At 39.8% G+C, this 18,083-nt stretch overlaps 1 protein-coding gene across 4 annotated transcripts in view; it reads left to right on the top strand.

Annotated features, from left to right (window-relative positions):
* Positions 1–18,083, top strand: part of WDFY3 (WD repeat and FYVE domain containing 3) — a 367,376-nt gene that overhangs the window by 317,187 nt on the left and 32,106 nt on the right. For all 4 annotated transcript variants that reach the window (XM_077476410.1, XM_077476412.1, XM_077476411.1 and 1 more), the window contains 6 exons: positions 915–1,000; positions 2,363–2,443; positions 8,869–8,923; positions 10,498–10,617; positions 13,592–13,709; positions 14,387–14,493. In XM_077476410.1, the coding sequence (XP_077332536.1) occupies positions 915–1,000; positions 2,363–2,443; positions 8,869–8,923; positions 10,498–10,617; positions 13,592–13,709; positions 14,387–14,493 (567 nt within the window). The remainder of the gene's footprint in view (positions 1–914; positions 1,001–2,362; positions 2,444–8,868; positions 8,924–10,497; positions 10,618–13,591; positions 13,710–14,386; positions 14,494–18,083) is intronic.

Below are 18,083 nucleotides of genomic sequence, written 5' to 3' on the forward strand. Positions count from 1 at the left end.
GGATTGCTTTCAGTGAATGTTTGATATAAAATTGTAAATTCAATCTAGTACCTTGCTATTGTACAAATGCTGCCTAGAACTACCCATGTTAGCGGTTAGCATGGTGATTACATTGTACAACTTTCCGTATACCATTTGGGTATATGCTCAGCTGAGAATGAAAAAGGAGTGATGTCTGTGTCTGTAATTATTTGAACAACAGATTCTGTGCAAGGCCAACCAAGTCTTCTAGAGCCAGTGCTGCATTTTCTTAATTATTTCTCTGAATATTGACAGTGTATATAAAATCACATCAGTGGTGTGTATATATATATAAAATGAGCAGTTTTATGTCGGCATATGTGTTTCCCAAAATGGATGCGTGCTTGATGAACATTCCTTGCTGGCTGAAAGACTTATTTCTTGGCACAGTCTCCAAATGGACAAATGAGCTGGCTTTCTCTGTTGCCCATGTGTAAATATGTAACTTGTGATACTTTACTGGCAGCTGCATATTCATACATACATATGTGATTATAATAATAACAATTGCTTGCTAGCTGCTAATGACCAGCTGTTCATTTATGGAGTCAGATGAGACAAAGTTTGGTCTAGATAAAAAAACAAAACAAAAAAAAATACACACTCCACTTCTGTTTCAGTGATATATGCATACGACTTTATTAATATTTCTAAATATTAATTATCATTTACTGTTTGCAAAACACACACCCATGCCCTGTGTATAGTGTAATAATCCAATATCTGACGCGATGATATGCTTGCTGTCTTCTGTTCTCTCTATTTCATAGTGGATTATGACTTTTTACCATTTTACCATATCTGTATATGTTCAAACACAATAAAATCTTTGTGGAACTAATATTTATTAGTGGTTTTTTTTTAATGTAATCTTTTGTCTGTTTCACATGCAGCCAATTGCAGTTGAAGTGTTCTCAGCAGATGGGCGCAACTATTTGCTATCTTTTCAAAAAGGTGTTCGAAACAAAGTTTACCAAAGGTACGTCTATGTAAAGCGCACTTCTAACTTTATTAGTGAAATAAATCATAAACCAGCATTATAGTGCTATATTTTTGCTAACTCCCTAGAGATTGCAACTCTTGGCAAATGTGATTAATTCTGTCCTGTATGTGCAGATCAGCTCAACACAACTACAGAGCATTGATGCCCTTTTAAAGGGAAATTATAATAGTTTCCAAGACTCTACAATTTTAAAACAAATATTTTTTTTTTTTACTTTTGTCTAAAATTTCTTTGTTCCACATAAGCATTAAATATGGGCTGCAGTCTTGAGTAAGGATTTGCAGAGCATTATGGTGTTTAAGTCTCCTTTTCTCCAACTCTTTAGGTGGCCGCCAGAAGAGATCACTTCTTTATTGATCATTCTGCTGATGGATAACATAGTCCAATGCTTTACTTAGCTCACATTATTATGTAGTGATTTTTCTGTTCCTTGAACACCCACTGTTTTTTTTTTTTTTTTTTTTCTTCCCAACAATTCCATACTGATGCCATGTGCTATTCTGTAGATTGAACACTGAGCTTTAAATTAATGTTAAAGTTGAACTCCAGGTACAAAAAAAATGTAATATATTTCCCAGAAAGGATATGAATCCACTTTGTGAGTATCAAAGGCCTTTGTAAATCCAGTTATTACAGTGGGAGTAGCAGTGATATCCTCACTGTGCTGTACATAGCCTGTGCAGAGACCAGAACTGTGGGAGGGACCCAGAAACCCCACCCACTACAGGCTGCCTGCTGAAAACTACAGGAGGGGGCGGCTAGAAGACCAGTCACTTTGCACAAGGGGAGAGCACAGTAGTGACCAGTCTTTATTACAGGACGCTCCTCCACAATTTCACACTGGATTACTGCACAGATCTGGAAGAAATACACAAAGCACACCAAGATTCAAGTAAAAATACACTTGACTCTTGTACTTAGACAATATTTGCTTTTTCTGGAGTTCAGATTTAATTCTGAGAGGTTTGGGGAATTGCAGAGAGAAATATAAAAACCTCCGGTTTTGATCTTGACTTGCTGAATAGTAACATGGGAGGCTCCCTATCTCCCATGGTTTACTTGAGAACCTCCAATCCACTGTTGCTTAGAAAACTAGAGTTTCATTGGTGAAATGGTGATCGTTGTAGACATTTACATGGGCAGTTGATTGCAAGTGAAATTTGCAATTCCTGATCTTTTCTAAAAGAGAGATTTGAAGGGGCTTTCTAATATTTTACTAAGGGCTCTGGAACATTCCCCTAATCTGATTGAGATCCTTCACTTTATAATGAGTGTGCAAATCAAGTATATAAAATGTGCTAGTGGCCAATGATTGACATTTCATCTTTTGTTGTGCAGGTTTCTGGCAGTTGTGCCATCTTTGACAGACAGTTCAGAATCTGTTTCTGGACAGCGCCCAAACACAAGTGTGGAGCAAGGGTATGTATATCTTTTCAGCATCATTCCAGGATTTGTGGTTTCTACTTGGATTTAAAACAAACACAAGCTAAAACTGTCCCCTTGTAAAGGGGACTTCTGCCTTGATGGTTTAAATCTTGTCCAAGCCACAGATATTGCCTCTATTCTTGGCCCTTATGTTGGCTCCTTCCCTCCAATCAGTTCTCTTGGCTCTCCTCACAGAGTGTAGCTAAAACAAGCTATATAAATTCTGCACTTTGGTTGTAGAGAAGATAGGGCTGCAGATAAACAGGTATGACTTGTATAGGAGGATTTGTATCACTTGCGGCTAATAATTTCACTGGGTATATGGGAGGGTTTACAACCACTGTAAAGCTAAACTCACAAATACTTTTTTTAATATAATGCTCAATAGCCACAAAGGATTTAAATCCACCACGTATAAGTAGCAGTGATATAATCACTGTGTTGCAGGTAGCCTATACTATGTGTATAGAAGGTCACAGTAGGTAAACCAACTATAGGCTGCCTATACAAAAAAAAACTCCAGAAAGGGGCACAAGACCAGTCACTGCACAAGAGAGAGTAGCAGTGACCAGTCATTAATACAGGAAACTCCTAAACCGAGGCAAAATGTAAAAGTTATTTAATGCCAGATTATTGCCCAAATCTAGAAGAAATAGAGAAAATACCAAGATTCAAGTAGAAATACACATGTCTTGTATTTAGACTACATATTTAGCACAAAGTTCAGCTTTAAGGCATATGTAAACCCAACATTTTCCTGATTTGTGTCTGCTGTGCCATGTACTTGTATGAAAAAGTATCCTATTCTCTTTCTAATAATTCAGTTGTGTGGCCCTGCCAGGCCCTCTGTTTCCTATTAAAACCTGACCACAATAGGCAGGTGGCACAGTGTAGTGAGTTCTCTAGCTGTGCTCGGAACTCAGCCTGCTCTCCTCCAATGATCAGACCTGTCCTGACCCCTCCCCCGCACAGCCATTCATCAGAAAGATCAGTGCACTGTTTTTCTCCTCCGTCGCCACTATATGCACCTCTGATCTGAGAACAGGGAGTATATGATCCCTTTATAAAAATAAAAAAGGGGGGGGGGGCTTATTTATAATATTTTTAAAATATATACACAAATGTTTTATTTTTAATTTCTATTTTAAACTGTATAGGTTGTTTTAAAAGATGAGGGTTTATGTATTCTTTAAAGGTACCACCCAAACTTCAAAATTAAACCACAAAATGCATGCAGAAAGCGATCCACAGTTGTGTTATCAGTGCATTTTTGTACTGTGCTGGTCTACCCCACTTGTCGATAATCTTGTGATCTGAGAACCCCTGCCTGTTATGCAAGAGGACTATTCCCAGACACCCCACCCCTGCAGGCTCTTTGCTGCCGTGCTGAAACGTGCACCACACCGCCCCCTAACTGCAGCTCAAAAGTGACAGCTGCCCACACGTTAAACCAGAGCTTTTAGTGTTTCGGGAGTTTGAATGGGCCCTAAATTTTAGAGGAAGTTAATGGGAATGGGCTTTAGGAACTATGCCCCCCCCCCCCCCCCCCCCCGGACATTCTTATGAAGGATGAGGGATCTGCATCCCAGTACCTGAAACTGTGTAAAATAAATTAAATAACGTGTAATCAGACTTTAGATGAGTGTATCTCTTGTTAAAAGTGAATTATTTATAAAAAAAACTATTTAAAAAAATGATGGATTCCATTATCTGTTGTGGGTTTTTTTTTTTTTTTTATTAAAACGAAGTACAACAGACAACCGTTATTGTGCCATGTAGTCAGTAGTCTATACAGCTCCATTGAATACATTAAAGTTTCTCATTCAAGGATAAGGCTTTACATCATAGTAGAAACACACGCAATACAAGATCCACATCATAACTAAGAAAATCTCAAGACCAGAAATATTTTTGTCTCCACAAATGACCAGAGCATACCCACCCCAAGGGTACTCCATCTGATACAGTAGACATGTGACTCCCCCAACTTCCCCACACTTTATCAAATTTGGCAGGTACTCCTCTATTTCTGTTATCTGTTTAATATAAAATTTCGGTTTGCAAATGTCGGATGAATGCTCCTTCACTAAAGACAAAGTAAAACACAACGGTCAAATACTTCAGTGAGTTTGAAATCCTATTTATAAAACCCTTAAAATAGAGGATCAGATTTAAGGCTATAGATAAGAAGACATATTCATCAGGCTGTCACTATAATCATCAAGTCTTTGGTTTCCAACATTTACATTGACAAATGTATAATTATTCTGTCAGGAGGAATGAAAGGTATGCTTCACTAGAGGTTACATTGTGTTCCGAACCACTTTTAATTATCTAGTTTAACACATCTGTCTGATAATTGGAATGGTCTCTCCAATGTTCTAGGGCCTCTATAGAAAAGGCTGAAACTGATATTTTGACATTTTAATGGGCAGTAACAATTCCAACAGTTTTACCCACTTAATGTTCCCACTCATTTTTATTGTACTTCAACGAAGGTAAAAAATTCACCCAGCTAATTTTGTATTTGTAGATAAATTTCATGAAATTATAAAATTTTTCAGATAGACTTTCACAAAAAATATGCAGTAGTTTTCTTTGGACTTGGCTAAAGAACTGTCTTTTGAAGGCTGGATTTTTTTTAATTCTCATAGCATTGCACAATTTTATTCAGATTTTTAATCCATTCACCTCCATTCCTCACCCCTTCCATATCTACTTTCTGCTACCATTAAAGGCCCCTTTCACACCAGCAAACAGATCGGGTCTACCTGTCCATTTTTCAGGCAGGCCCGATTAGACCACCCATTGTTCTCTGTGGGGTAGTGTATGTCAGCGGACATGTGTCCGCTGTTACCCACCAACATCCGATCCGCTAAAAACAGACAGATGTAGATATGTTCACCATCCGTCCGGTGGATTGGATGACAGTCGTATAGAAACAGACATGCTGCCCACTGCCATCCGACTACCCCATAGATAATAGCGGCTGTGTCTGTGTCCGCTCTGCATAGCAGAGTAGACACAGACCTGTCTTCCACCTGCTTAGTGGGGATCAGCGGAGAGATCCCACCTTAAGCAGGCCCAACCGTTTGGACGGATTCCGCTCCATATGAAAGGAGCCTTATATGAGGGACAGGTTGGGTAGATCATACGTTAGGGCAGCATCATTTACATTTGCTGAAGGCTAACTAAATGCTTTCATGAAGCTTTCAATTAAGAATTCCAGGTATGGATATTTTATAAATGGTTATATTGCTCCAGCTTGGACCGATGTAACTATATCTATACCATATCTGCCTGATGCCCCTGGAATCTGGAAATCGCTAAAGTAGACACCTCTAGACCAATGATCTAGTCCAGTGATCTCCACTTGCTTTCAGGTTCTGTGGCTACCCTGCTGCATTGTGCACACAAGTGGTGGGCAACATGGTGTGGGTGCCATTCAGAATCTTTTTTGCTTTTTGAGGTGGAGAGATTAGACTATGACATCCAGGCTGGACCTGAAACTGTAAACATTTCTATACCTGGAATTCATCTTTTAAGTCCAGCTCTTGTCAAAACATTTTTCAGTTTTAGATTGGAAGTTTTCACTTTAGTTCTCTATGATGTGCTGGAGTATTTTCTACTCTTCTGTATGCGCGGTACTGCCATTTGGCAAGATGAAGTGGAGATCAGCTTTACAGTTAGGTGCTCTAGCAATAAATGAGAACATTTTGTTATTGTCATTTGGTTGTACTTGGTAATCTCTGAAAATAAACAATCTAAAGCTTTAATTTTGACCAAGGTTTTCATACAGAAACAGATTTGTATTGCTGTGTGTGCCCCTGTGTATTTGATCAGTAATGGGCAAGAACTTGAGAGGAAAACACCCCAATGGGTACACAGGCAGCTATAATTGCAATTAACCATCAGGCTTATATTGCTGTCTTGATCCTCATTGGAGGAATTTGCTTCACTTCCTAGATCGGGGGTGTCAAACTGAATTTCATCGTGGGCTGCATCGGCATTATGGTTTCCATCAAAGGGATAGTTGTATCTGTAAGACTAGATGTCCAGAGCACCCCACTCCCCTTACATCAGATGTCAAGAGCCCCCTGCCACCAGAAGTTAGGAGTCTCTTGCCCTCCCTTACATCACAGTGCAGCTGGGGGTGGACCTGGCAAGGAGACAGTGCAGGGTCTGGAGGAGAACCTGAGGAGGTCTGGAGTCTGCTGAATGCTGAGACCAGGGGAAATGAACAGTGAGGTGCAGGATCTGTAGGAGGAATTCTGTCTTCCTCTCTGCTGTCGACTGCTGTGACGGGGGAGGGGTGCAGATGCGAGCCTCTTTGTGGCTGAATGGAGAAGTGCAGGATCTGGTGGAGGAGTTCTGTCGTCCTCTCTGTTGAAACAAGGCGAGAGCAACAATCAGGGGGTTGAAATGGCCTGGAGAGCCATTCACACGTGCCCTAGCTGGTTTTCAGGCAGAACCTGAAATTATGATGTCTTTTAATTGGGAAATGGACAGCAGTAAAAAATATTAAGGTCTTATTCACTCTGTCCAAGTCTTAGAAAAATCTTTTAGCTGAATTTGGACTTGAAAGTGGAATTGAACTTAAAAAATGTGGACGGGTAAGATTTCAATGGCAAAAGGAGATCCTTATGGTTTCTTCTGTCATGAACTACTTCTACCTGTCTGTCAGCATTTACCGTATTTATCGGCGTATAACACGCACTTTTTCCCCCTTAAAATCGATATATGCCGATCCCCGTCGATCTCCGCTAATTGTGAGCAGAGGAGTGAGCACCGGCAACATACTGAAAGCCGAGTGTACTCTGCTCCTCACGCGGTCCCGCCCCTGACTGTGAGCAGAGCCGAGTACACTCGAATTCTGTATGTCGGCGCCACTCGCTCCTCTCCTCTCGCAATCAGTGGAGATGGGCGGGACTGCGAGAGGAACCGAGTAAACTCGGCTTTCTGTATGTCGGCGGCGCTCACTCCTCTCCGCTCATGGTCAGTGGAGATCGGCACCAATTTTAAATAATCGGTGGCTGGACAATGCTGCAAAGGCACTGGGCAAGGCTGCAGATGTAAACTGGGCAAGGCTGCAATGATGGCCAAAGCTGCAGATGGACACTGATAAGGCTGCATTGATGGACATTTAAATGTAAGTTGTTTTTTTTCCTTAAACTTCCCTCCTAAACGTTTTTTTCCTTAAAATTCCCTGCTAAACGTGGGGTGCTTGTTATTCGCCGATAAATAGTATATATACACTGAGCTGTGCATGCACAGCTCAACCAACATTTACAGCACTGCTCTGTGCAGCACTGGAGGGGATCACTTGGTAAGTATGTGCTAGGATGCAGTGCATACTAACTCATTATTGCATTAACCTCCAGGAGGAATTTTTTTATGCAGAGGCTCAGTTCTGCTTTAAGGATCACACACAGAATTGTCTTGAATTTAGACAATCTTTGCTAAAAAGTATCCTGTGGCATATAAATCATAGGCTTTGGTTCACTGATCTGTTGGAATACGCCTTTTCGTTTTTTTGTTTTTTTTTTCCTTCATCATGACAATCCACTACTAAAGAATTACCTACATCTTCATTAAAATACTTAAAGGGGTTGTAAACCCTCTTTGTTATTTCAAAAAAAAAAAGAGTAATACTTGCCTCCACTGTGCAGTTAGTTCCACCTCTTCTGGGGTCAACCGGCAGCGCTATCATCTCCTCCCTGCATCAGTAATCCCTCTAGGAGAAGCACTCTGAGAAGCACTGGGAGGGTAATGTGCGGGCGCACTTCCGAGTCCAGATTTTGAGTCTATAGACACCATGCCGGATTTCGCCCCACCCCCTGGTGTCCCGTGTCATTGGATTTTGACAGCAGCGGGAGCCAATGGACAGAGAGGTAGAGTCCGTCTCTGCCATGGAAATGAATGGGCTCAGGTGAGTAAAACAGGGAGCTTGGGGGCCGGTCACTGTCAGAAGTTTGCAAAGGATGGCATTAAGGTGAAAAAAACACAAGGGTGTTCACAACCCCTTTAATTCGCATTTTGAAAGAAAAAGTTGATTTTGACAACATAAGTTTTTCTTTACCCCCTCCACCGAGTACATTTGCAAAACATTTAGCTGTCAAAAAAATGATTTGTTTTTGTGCTTTACTTTGTACAATAAAATCTTGTTACTGTTTAATTAAAATGTCTTCAGCAGTCCACAACTCCTACACTACAAAGTAAACTTACTTACAATTTAAATCATTAGTCAATCATAATTATTTTGTTAACGTATACCCTTGAGACATGTTCGATGCTTTGCAGAGTATTTAGATGTAAATGGAAAGATAAATGTTCTGTGCGATATGAACTAGGTCACCATATTTGACTAAAAGATTTCTAGGCTGTGCATTATTCCAAATTTTTCCTTTTCTTTCCTATAGGTCTGGGCTTCTGAGCACTTTAGTGGGAGAAAAATCTGTTACACAGAGATGGGAGGTAAATGAAGTGCATGCTTTGCATATAGAATGGTAAAATTGATTTCTTATTAAAGAATGTTACCCAACATTTCTTATTCCTAAAATGTACCTGTTGTACCATGTACTTGTATAAAATGTGTCCTGTTCTTTGTATTACTTCCTTTGTGTGAAATCCCTGGTGTTCCTGCCAGTGCCTCCTGCTTTCCTATTAAAAACTCACCACACTAGGCATGAGAGCACACCGTGGTCAATTATCTAGCTGTGCAGAGAACTCGGACTGCTGTTCTCCAATGATCAGATTTGTCCTGACAACCCCCCCCCCCCCTTGCACAGTCATTCACCGGGAATATCATGTGCTGCTGCTTCTCATCCCCCAGCTTATATGCAGCTTAGAACAGAGGGAATGTGATCACTTATAAAAAAGAGAAAAAAGCCTTTATAATGGTTTTTATATCTTTACATATATGTTTTCCCTTTCATTTCTATTTTAAATCGAATGGGTTCTTTTACAAGGTGAGAGTTTACTTTTTCTTTATTGTGGATGATCGAAAAGATTTACTCTTACCTACTAGATCCAGACCTCATATGTACTCTGTACACACATCTATAAATGTAGGCGCTTAGATTTAAAGTAATGCCATTTATTAGTAGAATTTAGTGCAGCTGTTTGAGGAATGCTGGCCTCTTCTTCAAGCAATATGGAAATGGCATCTACAAAAGCTAACATTTGTGCGTCTGCAGAGGTGGCCTTGTAAAAGAAAAAACACCCAATGGGTTAGAAATTGTTCCTACTAGAAAAAGCCAGAGAAAGTTACTGCTGGAATCAGAGCAATGTGGCTTTACTCTGGAATTAAAAAAGTTCCCATTTGTATATGTCCCGGGGGGGTGTGTAACTAAAACTGGAGCACTTAGAATCTGGTGCAGCTATGATGGTAGCCAATCCGCTTCTAAGTTCAGCTTGTTTAATAAAGCTGATTGGTTCCTATCCGGAGCTGCGCCAGATTTTGCACTTTCCAGGTTTAATAAATCCACCCCAGCTTAGACTTTTATATCAAGCTTTTAGTTAGGTTAACGTTTAGAGATTGAAATGCTCACTTCAAAAAGAGAAGATGGGTATACATATAGAGCAGTGGTTCTCAATCTTGCTAGTGCCGTGACCCCTTGATGAAATTTCCCAAGTTGTGGGACCTCTAACATTAAAATTATTTTCGCAGCATGGGTTGTCAGCACCCAAGGCAAGACAAGTAATTTTGCACCCCTAATGGACATTTAGCGATCCCTGTGGCTCAGTACATTACTGGCCCAGTATTAAAGAAGACTAATCATCCAGCCTGTATGATTCTGTTTGTTCATTTCTGTCTGATCCTGTTTGTTGTGCAAGCATGCTTGAATAGAAAGCAGTGCCTTGCTGATTTTTGAGTCAGATCTGGCGCTCAGGTAAATCACCACTCAGCGTGACTCATCGCCTTGCTGCTATGTGATTTATGTACCATTTTACCTCCTAGCATTGCTTTGGAGATACACTCCATACAATATGCAAACGGCTCTTCTTTTCTGCTGTTTGGTTAATCTTCTGCTCTTGTCTTTGCACAGAGGGGAGAAATCAGCAATTTCCAGTATCTGATGCACCTAAACACTCTGGCAGGCCGATCATACAATGACCTCATGCAGTACCCTGTCTTTCCTTGGATCCTGGCGGATTTTGACTCGGAGGTAATGGTTATTTTTTAATACTGCTTCACTGATTGTCTTTGTTTTATATATATTTAAAAAAGAATCCATTGTCTTCTGTGAGTATGGTTTAAAAGCTATCCTGCTGTTGAAAAAAATGGTAAAATGGGCACTAGTCAAAAAATTACTTTGTATTAAATTATCATCATCTCTTTGTTACCTTCGGGGCACAGTTGCTTGTTTTTGGCATGGACAAATACAAAATACAGAGCCATTTAACCACATTGAATATTGCTGCTGTGGATGTGTATGCTTTAACCACTTCCTGCCTGGCCTATAGCAAAATGACAGCCGGGCGGTGGTTCAGTTATCCTGACTAGGTGTCATATGACGTCCTTCAGGATAACAGCCGCCGCCCACCCATGGGGGCACGCATCGTGGCGATCGGTGGTGCGGTTTGTCAGTCTGACACACCGCTACACCGATCTTGGTAAAGAGCCTCCAACGGAGGCTCTTTACCACGTGATCAGCCATGTCCAATCACTGCTGATCACGATGTCTACAGGAAAAGCCGTTAATTGGCTTTTCCTCACTTGTGTCTGACAGACACGAGTAGAAGAGAGACAATCGCGGCTCTCCTGACAGGTGGGATCTGTGCTGATTGCCCACACTAGACCACCAGGGAAGCCGCCAGGACCACCAGGGAAGGGGGCAACATGTGGATGGTCAGGTATATACCCCATGGCCATCCACATGTGCAAATTATGCCCAATCAGTGCCCACAAATGGGCACTGGCTGGCACCATTATATAACATGTGATGCCCAGCAATGCCACCCATCAGTGTCATCAGTGCCAATCCATGCCTATCAGTGCCCATCAGTGTTGCCTATGAGTGGCCATCAGTGCTGCCTATGTGTGCCCATCATCAGTGCCACCTCATCGGTGCCGCCTTATCAGTGCCCGTCATTGAAGAAGAAAACATACTTATTTACAAAAAATGTTAACAGAAACAAAGAAAATAAATTTCTTTTCAAAATTTTAGTTTTTTTTTATTTGTTGCGCAAAAAATACAAACCGCAGAGGTGATCAAATACCACCAAAAGAAAGCTCTATTTGTGGGAACATAATAATAAAAAATTTGTTTGGGTACAGTGTAGCATGACCGCGCAATTGTAATTCAAATTGCGACAGCACTGAAAGCTAAAAATTGGCTTGCGCAGGAAGGTGTCTAAGTGCCTGGTATTGAAGTGGTTAATCACTGCACGCATGATTTCTGCAGTGGGGTATTTAAACTGCATGGACTGTAGCATTTGCCTAAGTTTTTAGACTACACATAGAACTGCAAACGCTATCAAATACACCTTGATCTGTTGACAATACAATATAATATTGACTTAACTTTTTAACTTTATAAAAATTGCTGTAAAAAAATATCAGGCCTGCCCTACATCATTATGCTGAAGGGTCTTCACTGCATGGGTTTCATTTCAATTGGAAAAAAATAAAAAATCAATTAAGCGGTTTCTATTCATCTTATTCTAATTTCCCTTCAGAACCATAACCGGTTACAATTAGGAGAGCAATTTCCTCCAGAGTGGCTAAATTGATGAAACTGGACCTCAGGACTCCTAAAGAATCCCATGGTCCAGTTTTACAGAGTTCACATGCATTTTTTAAAGTATGTCTAAAGGCCAAACCTTTTTTTCATTTTAGATCGAGTAGGGGAGGGTAAAAACCGCTTTATCTTTGTCTGACTCAATATGGAGATTTCACTTCATAGAAAGTTGTTATGGGAACAAGTTTGTCCGTTAGAAGATTTTCACTCTACTGCTGCTGTGGTGGCAACCCAAAATGTTGAATTTACAAGAAAAATACTACTTTGAATATTTGTTAATATAACCCCCCCAACACACCAACACACCAACACACACACACACACTTGGGACAACAGTAAGGTTTCTGTGATGACACATGCTCCCAACATTTTAGGCCCTCCTTCATGAAGTATCTTACATAGTACTGAAGTGAATATTGACCAGTATCATGTAGATATGATCCTGTTTTTCTACATATGGTCTGGGAGTGCGAAAAAGTGAGGCCGTTATGGTCGCAGGTGACTCAATATATTTCAGATCACTTTCATTTTCCAAACATTTGCTCTCCTCTGAGATGTCTTCTTGGGGTCTTTGAGGAAGAAGAGATCAATGCACACACAAAACTCTTCCTCAGGATCCTGTTTTTTGGTGTGAGGAAACTCATTGCCAGACGCTGGATACATGATGAACGATTAACACTGGGAATGTGGAAGAAAATGGTAAATGCGAATGTGCTGATGTATAAAATGACCTATGAGGCTAGAGGGGCACCTAAGAAGTTTAGGAAGGTATGGTTCGGATGGGTTGATTCTGAGCATACGTTGGGAGAAGAGGCATGATATCACAGTGGGTTATCTAGGATTACCCTCAAGCCTTGGAGCTGGGATGGTGGCATGGCAGTGGGTGCACTTCTTGAAGTGGACAGGGATAGTTTTTTCTGTATCTTACTGAACATAACACTGGAAAGCAGACACTCTCTTGGGAGGGGGGAGAGTTTTTTCTTTGTGCGGTTATTCAGTTGGTTTTTGGTTTACATTTATGTTGTTTGTAACAAATGAAAAAAGAAAATGCACATATGTTTTAGTGTATGATGGGGGGTAGACATCAAAGGCTCAGACATGTGAAAATGGATGTATATTATCTTTACTGCTCCTAATGAATATCGATTCCTCCTAATGTTGGGGGTCTACATATCTTTGATGTACTGCTCTGTATACTACTTATGTGTGCAATAAAAAAACGTTAAACATTTTTTTATTTTTTTTAAAGATATGATCTTGTTTGTGCCTAAAGGAAATTCGAATTTTAAATTGAAATTGTGTTTACCTTGTTTTTCACAAATCCCAGGCACTTTGAATTGATTTTATTTGAAAATGGGACAGCTTGTTAATAGTAAAATGTTTGATATTTTGATTTAAGGAGCTGGATTTGACAAATCCTAAGACATTTAGAAATCTTTCTAAGCCAATGGGAGCCCAGACTGATGACAGGCTTGCACAGTATAAGAAACGATACAAGGACTGGGAGGATCCTAATGGTAAGGTCCTAAAATATGCTTTACTTTTTTTTTTCCAATTTTAGTACATACGATTTAAGATGTTTAGTTTCATGAACAGATTTTAAATGATGCTACAATTTAAATATTCACCTGGGGGGAAATATACAAAAAGTGAAGCAGACAGAATCTGGAGCAGCTGTGCATGACAAGCAATCAGCTTCTATCTTAAGCCTAGTACACACTACTATTTTTTTCTCTGTTCAACCCAGCAGGGCTGAACAAAAAACAACCCCTGACAGCTCAGGAGGAGCCGCTATACTATCTGATGTTGGTACAGCCATCTTCCCTGCTGTGCTATTGTTCTCCCCCCCCCCCCCGCCAGAACTTTCTGGTCAGCGCTCTCAGCCAATTGGCAGCCAATCGGGCTGAATGTTGGCAGGTTTCAATTGAATGGGTTGATGCCCTCTGACATTTGGCACAGGAGTACTAGGCTTTACACTTCTTTAGTTAACATTTAAAAATGAAAAATAGAAGATGATTGGTAGCCATGCACAGATGTTCCAGATTATGGCTGCTCATATTTTAGTAAATTCCAATCACTGTGTTTTGTGAAAATGTTCACTCTCTGGCATGGAAGTGGCAGTAATATATTTTGGATACTTCAGAAAACCACAATTTATCATTATTCTAATGATTTTTTTTTTTTTTTTTTACAGGGGAGACACCAGCGTATCACTATGGAACCCATTACAGTTCTGCTATGATTGTGGCGTCTTACCTTGTTAGGATGGAACCATTTACTCAGATCTTCCTCAGACTTCAGGTATGGTACATTTTAGGATTGCCAACAATCCTAGTTCTAATAATCTGAAGAGTTAGAAAAAAATCCTAGTAGCAGAGTATGCTTTTGTCATTAGCCAGACAGCAATGATCTGCCTAAAACTTTATCTTGAGTAAGTTACATATGTAATTCTACCATTGTTTAAACAATGGTGGACTCAATCTCCTTTTGAATAGAACAGGATAGTGTGAGAACATCTGTCTTGTTTTTGTTGTTGTCCCTGTTTGAAATATTTCCTGTTACTTCCTGCAAGCACAGGAAGTGATCAGAAATCTCCAATGGAGACATATTGTTAGTAGAGGGGAAAGGGTTAGAATTTGTTGTTGCCCTGCTGACATCCACACTAGTCACTACTTTTACAGGCATCACATTTAGCGAGGTGAAGATTTTTACCATGGGTCATAGTCCAAAGTCATGCAGTTTTCTTGCCTGTATAGGGCACATAGGAAAACCCACCTGCGCCATTTGGCTCACATGCTCCCCCCTTCCCATGGCCTTTCCTCCTCTATCCTCTTGCAGTATCCAAGAGCCCCACCCTTTGTTTTCATTATCTATCCTACCTACAGCAACTGTCATTCAGAAGTATAACATGTAATAATTTTTTTTCACATAATTGGCCTGTGCTTGCATTTTCGTTCAGTTAAATTTTTCAGCAAAAATATGTACAAAAAAAATGGTGTAAAAATGGATCAAAGCATCATCATTTGCATTTAGAAGCACCATGTTTTAAACCAATGTTCTTAAACTAAAACTAGTTACTACTTTTATGACAGTACTTATCAAGTACCTTCCCGATATGGGTCAGCTTATTTCCAGAACACCTTGTCATGCATACTTATGTAATAAGTAATTCCTATTTCTGCATAAATATTTACAAAAGTATCCCTTGAATATTCCCAATTAAAGGCTCTTTCACACTAGCGGACTCTGCCAGCTGAGGTCTGTGTCTGCTATACTCATGCAGAGTGAACACGGATACAGCTCGCTTTCCTCTATGGGTGGTCAGATGTAAACAGACCAGCTGTCAGTTTACATCTGACTGTCATCCGGATCCCGGATTAACGGATCCCCCCCTCCCCGTCATATTTGTTTTAGCAATCGGTGTCCCAGTTATTGAGATTTCGTTTCACTTCCTGTCCCATATCCAAACAGGAAGTGAGAGGAAATCCCTGCAAATTAAGGGAATTCCTTGGGGACCCCCAGGTCACCAGAACTACTGTTCCAATTGGAAGATTTCCCCTCTATTACTTTTCTGGGGACAACCCAAAATTTGGGATTTTCTTTTACTTTCGCATTCAATGATCATGGTAAACAGGACAGATGGAGAGGGAGAATATACCTAACGGGGACACAGACGGCAATAAAAACAGACAGATGTTCTGATCCTCCTCCACTCTATCCAAAACTAAAAAAAGGAGCTTTGCTTTTTATACTTTAACACCTGAGCCTCCATCTGAAATGATCTATAACTCTGGGTATAATGTATAGGAAAATATGGGTTATTTGAATGAAGCTGTCTATCCTAATAAATGGTTCACACGCAATGACCTTCTGGTGTGACAAGCAATAGTTTTGGATAGACTTTGAAAGTATTAGTTTCCTTTCTATTTTCTGCTTATTGGGCAGAGTGGGGAAGGGTTAACACCTTTCCACATGTCATTGCTGTTCTAAATTGGGTCATTTATTTCCTCAATCACTGTATGCTTATCAGGCAGAAAAGTAGGATAACTACCTAACCTAAAGGACTTCATGTCATTTAATCCTTGAAATCATCAAGTAATCTTTTCTCTTTTGTTGTCAAGTAACAACCCTGCATGGAAAAAAAATAGAACTTAAGCCCCATACACACTATCAGTTTTTCTGCTGAGTTTTTCCTTCAGGTTTACCAAAACCATGTAGTGCAAGGGCCTGCCTGATTGCATACACATTGAAACTCCTAAGGTTTGACCTCATATTATATGGTTTTGGTAAATCTGAAGGAAAAACTCAGCAGAAAAACTGATAGTGTGTATGGGGCTTTAAAGGTTCTTCTACAACCTCAGGGGTCCATCCAGTTAGCATGGATCTAAAACGAACATAGGCATACCTATTCATTTGAGTTGGCACCGGTGGGTATGCCGTTTAGAACAACCAATCTGCACTTATTATTTTACTGACTGAAAATGTGCACCCTGATCAGTTGTTTTTCTTTTTCCAAAATTATCTCAGAAGTTAAATAAGGAATAAGAATACGGAAGGAAATAAAATTCAACACACTGCATAATGCTGTTTTTTTATTTAGTTAAGTATTCTTACACTTAATAAGGCTTACCCTCCCCATTTCAAATTGTTTTGCTGTCAAGATCTCTACTTCACACCCAAAATCCTTTGATATCTTCGTTAAACCCTCATCTGTTATATATCACATTGTAATTAGACAATTTTCAGAATTGGACAGTAGAGGGTGCTTGCGTAATATTTGAAGTTTAAACAAGGGAACACAGTCTTGTCTCTGCGTTTATTTATTTATGTACAAGTACCTGCTGTTTGGGGCCTTTATAATGTATTCTTTCTTGTAATTAATGAGATAACCCAACCAGGATGATGATATTAGCGCAATAAAGTTCAAAATGTTCTGGTAGTTTGCATCTGCTCACCATGCACAGTAAAAATTTGTTTCAGATGTAATCTGCTCCCTTTAAATTAGCATTCCAAATGGGCATCGGCACTTTATAGTAAACTTGTCATGACAAAAATACAGACATGACTATTGTAGATATTATAAACAAAAAAAAAATCTAGCTGCTTGGCCATCTGGCTCTAGGACCACTTAATACGCATATATATACCTGACCGCAATACACATATATACATGATGACTTTGAACTGGTTTACCAGGGCTATGACTGAATCCACCAGCAATAACTCCGGTATTTGTTTCAGCCAGCCATTCTCTTTCTGATAGAAACGATCCGAGAGACTAATTACTGATTAGCCACCGGACCACTTTAAGAAGCAGCAGGGGGGTTGTCAATAGTCCCCCCCCCCCCCCCTCAACACCTGATCGTCGTTGCCTCACTTCTATGATATAGGAGGCCAGGAGCGATGTCATGACATTGTAAACATTATTTATTTATTTATTTTGATCCGATGCTTTTAAGGGTAGAGGACAAGTCATCCCTTATTTCTATCACAATGGATATTTACATTTCCTGTGATAGGAATAAAAGTGAGAAAAAATTAAATAGAGGGCCAGTGTATAAAAAAAAAAAGTATTGTTTCTCGCCATGCCACGAGTGTGTACAATTTTAAAGTGTGACATGTTGGGTATCTATTTACTTGGCATAACATCATCTTTTATATCTTACCAAAAAATTTTGGGTTGTTTTGCATTAAAATTCATTAAAATTTATTTTTCCCCAAAAATTGCATTTGAAAAAATGTTGCACAAACACTCGTTAACATAATGACAAAATTGCAGCAATTGCCCTTTATTAGAAACATAGAAAAGTGACAGCAGAAAAAGACCAAGTAGTCCATCGAATCTGCCCATTTTTTTTCTCTGCTAAAAAAATTATATAATGTTTGGGGGT

The sequence above is a fragment of the Lithobates pipiens genome, unplaced genomic scaffold (assembly GCF_037356315.1).
Source record: "Lithobates pipiens isolate NorthernLeopardFrog02 unplaced genomic scaffold, aLitPip1_a1.2 Scaffold_13, whole genome shotgun sequence".
Lineage (NCBI taxonomy): Eukaryota > Metazoa > Chordata > Amphibia > Anura > Ranidae > Lithobates > Lithobates pipiens.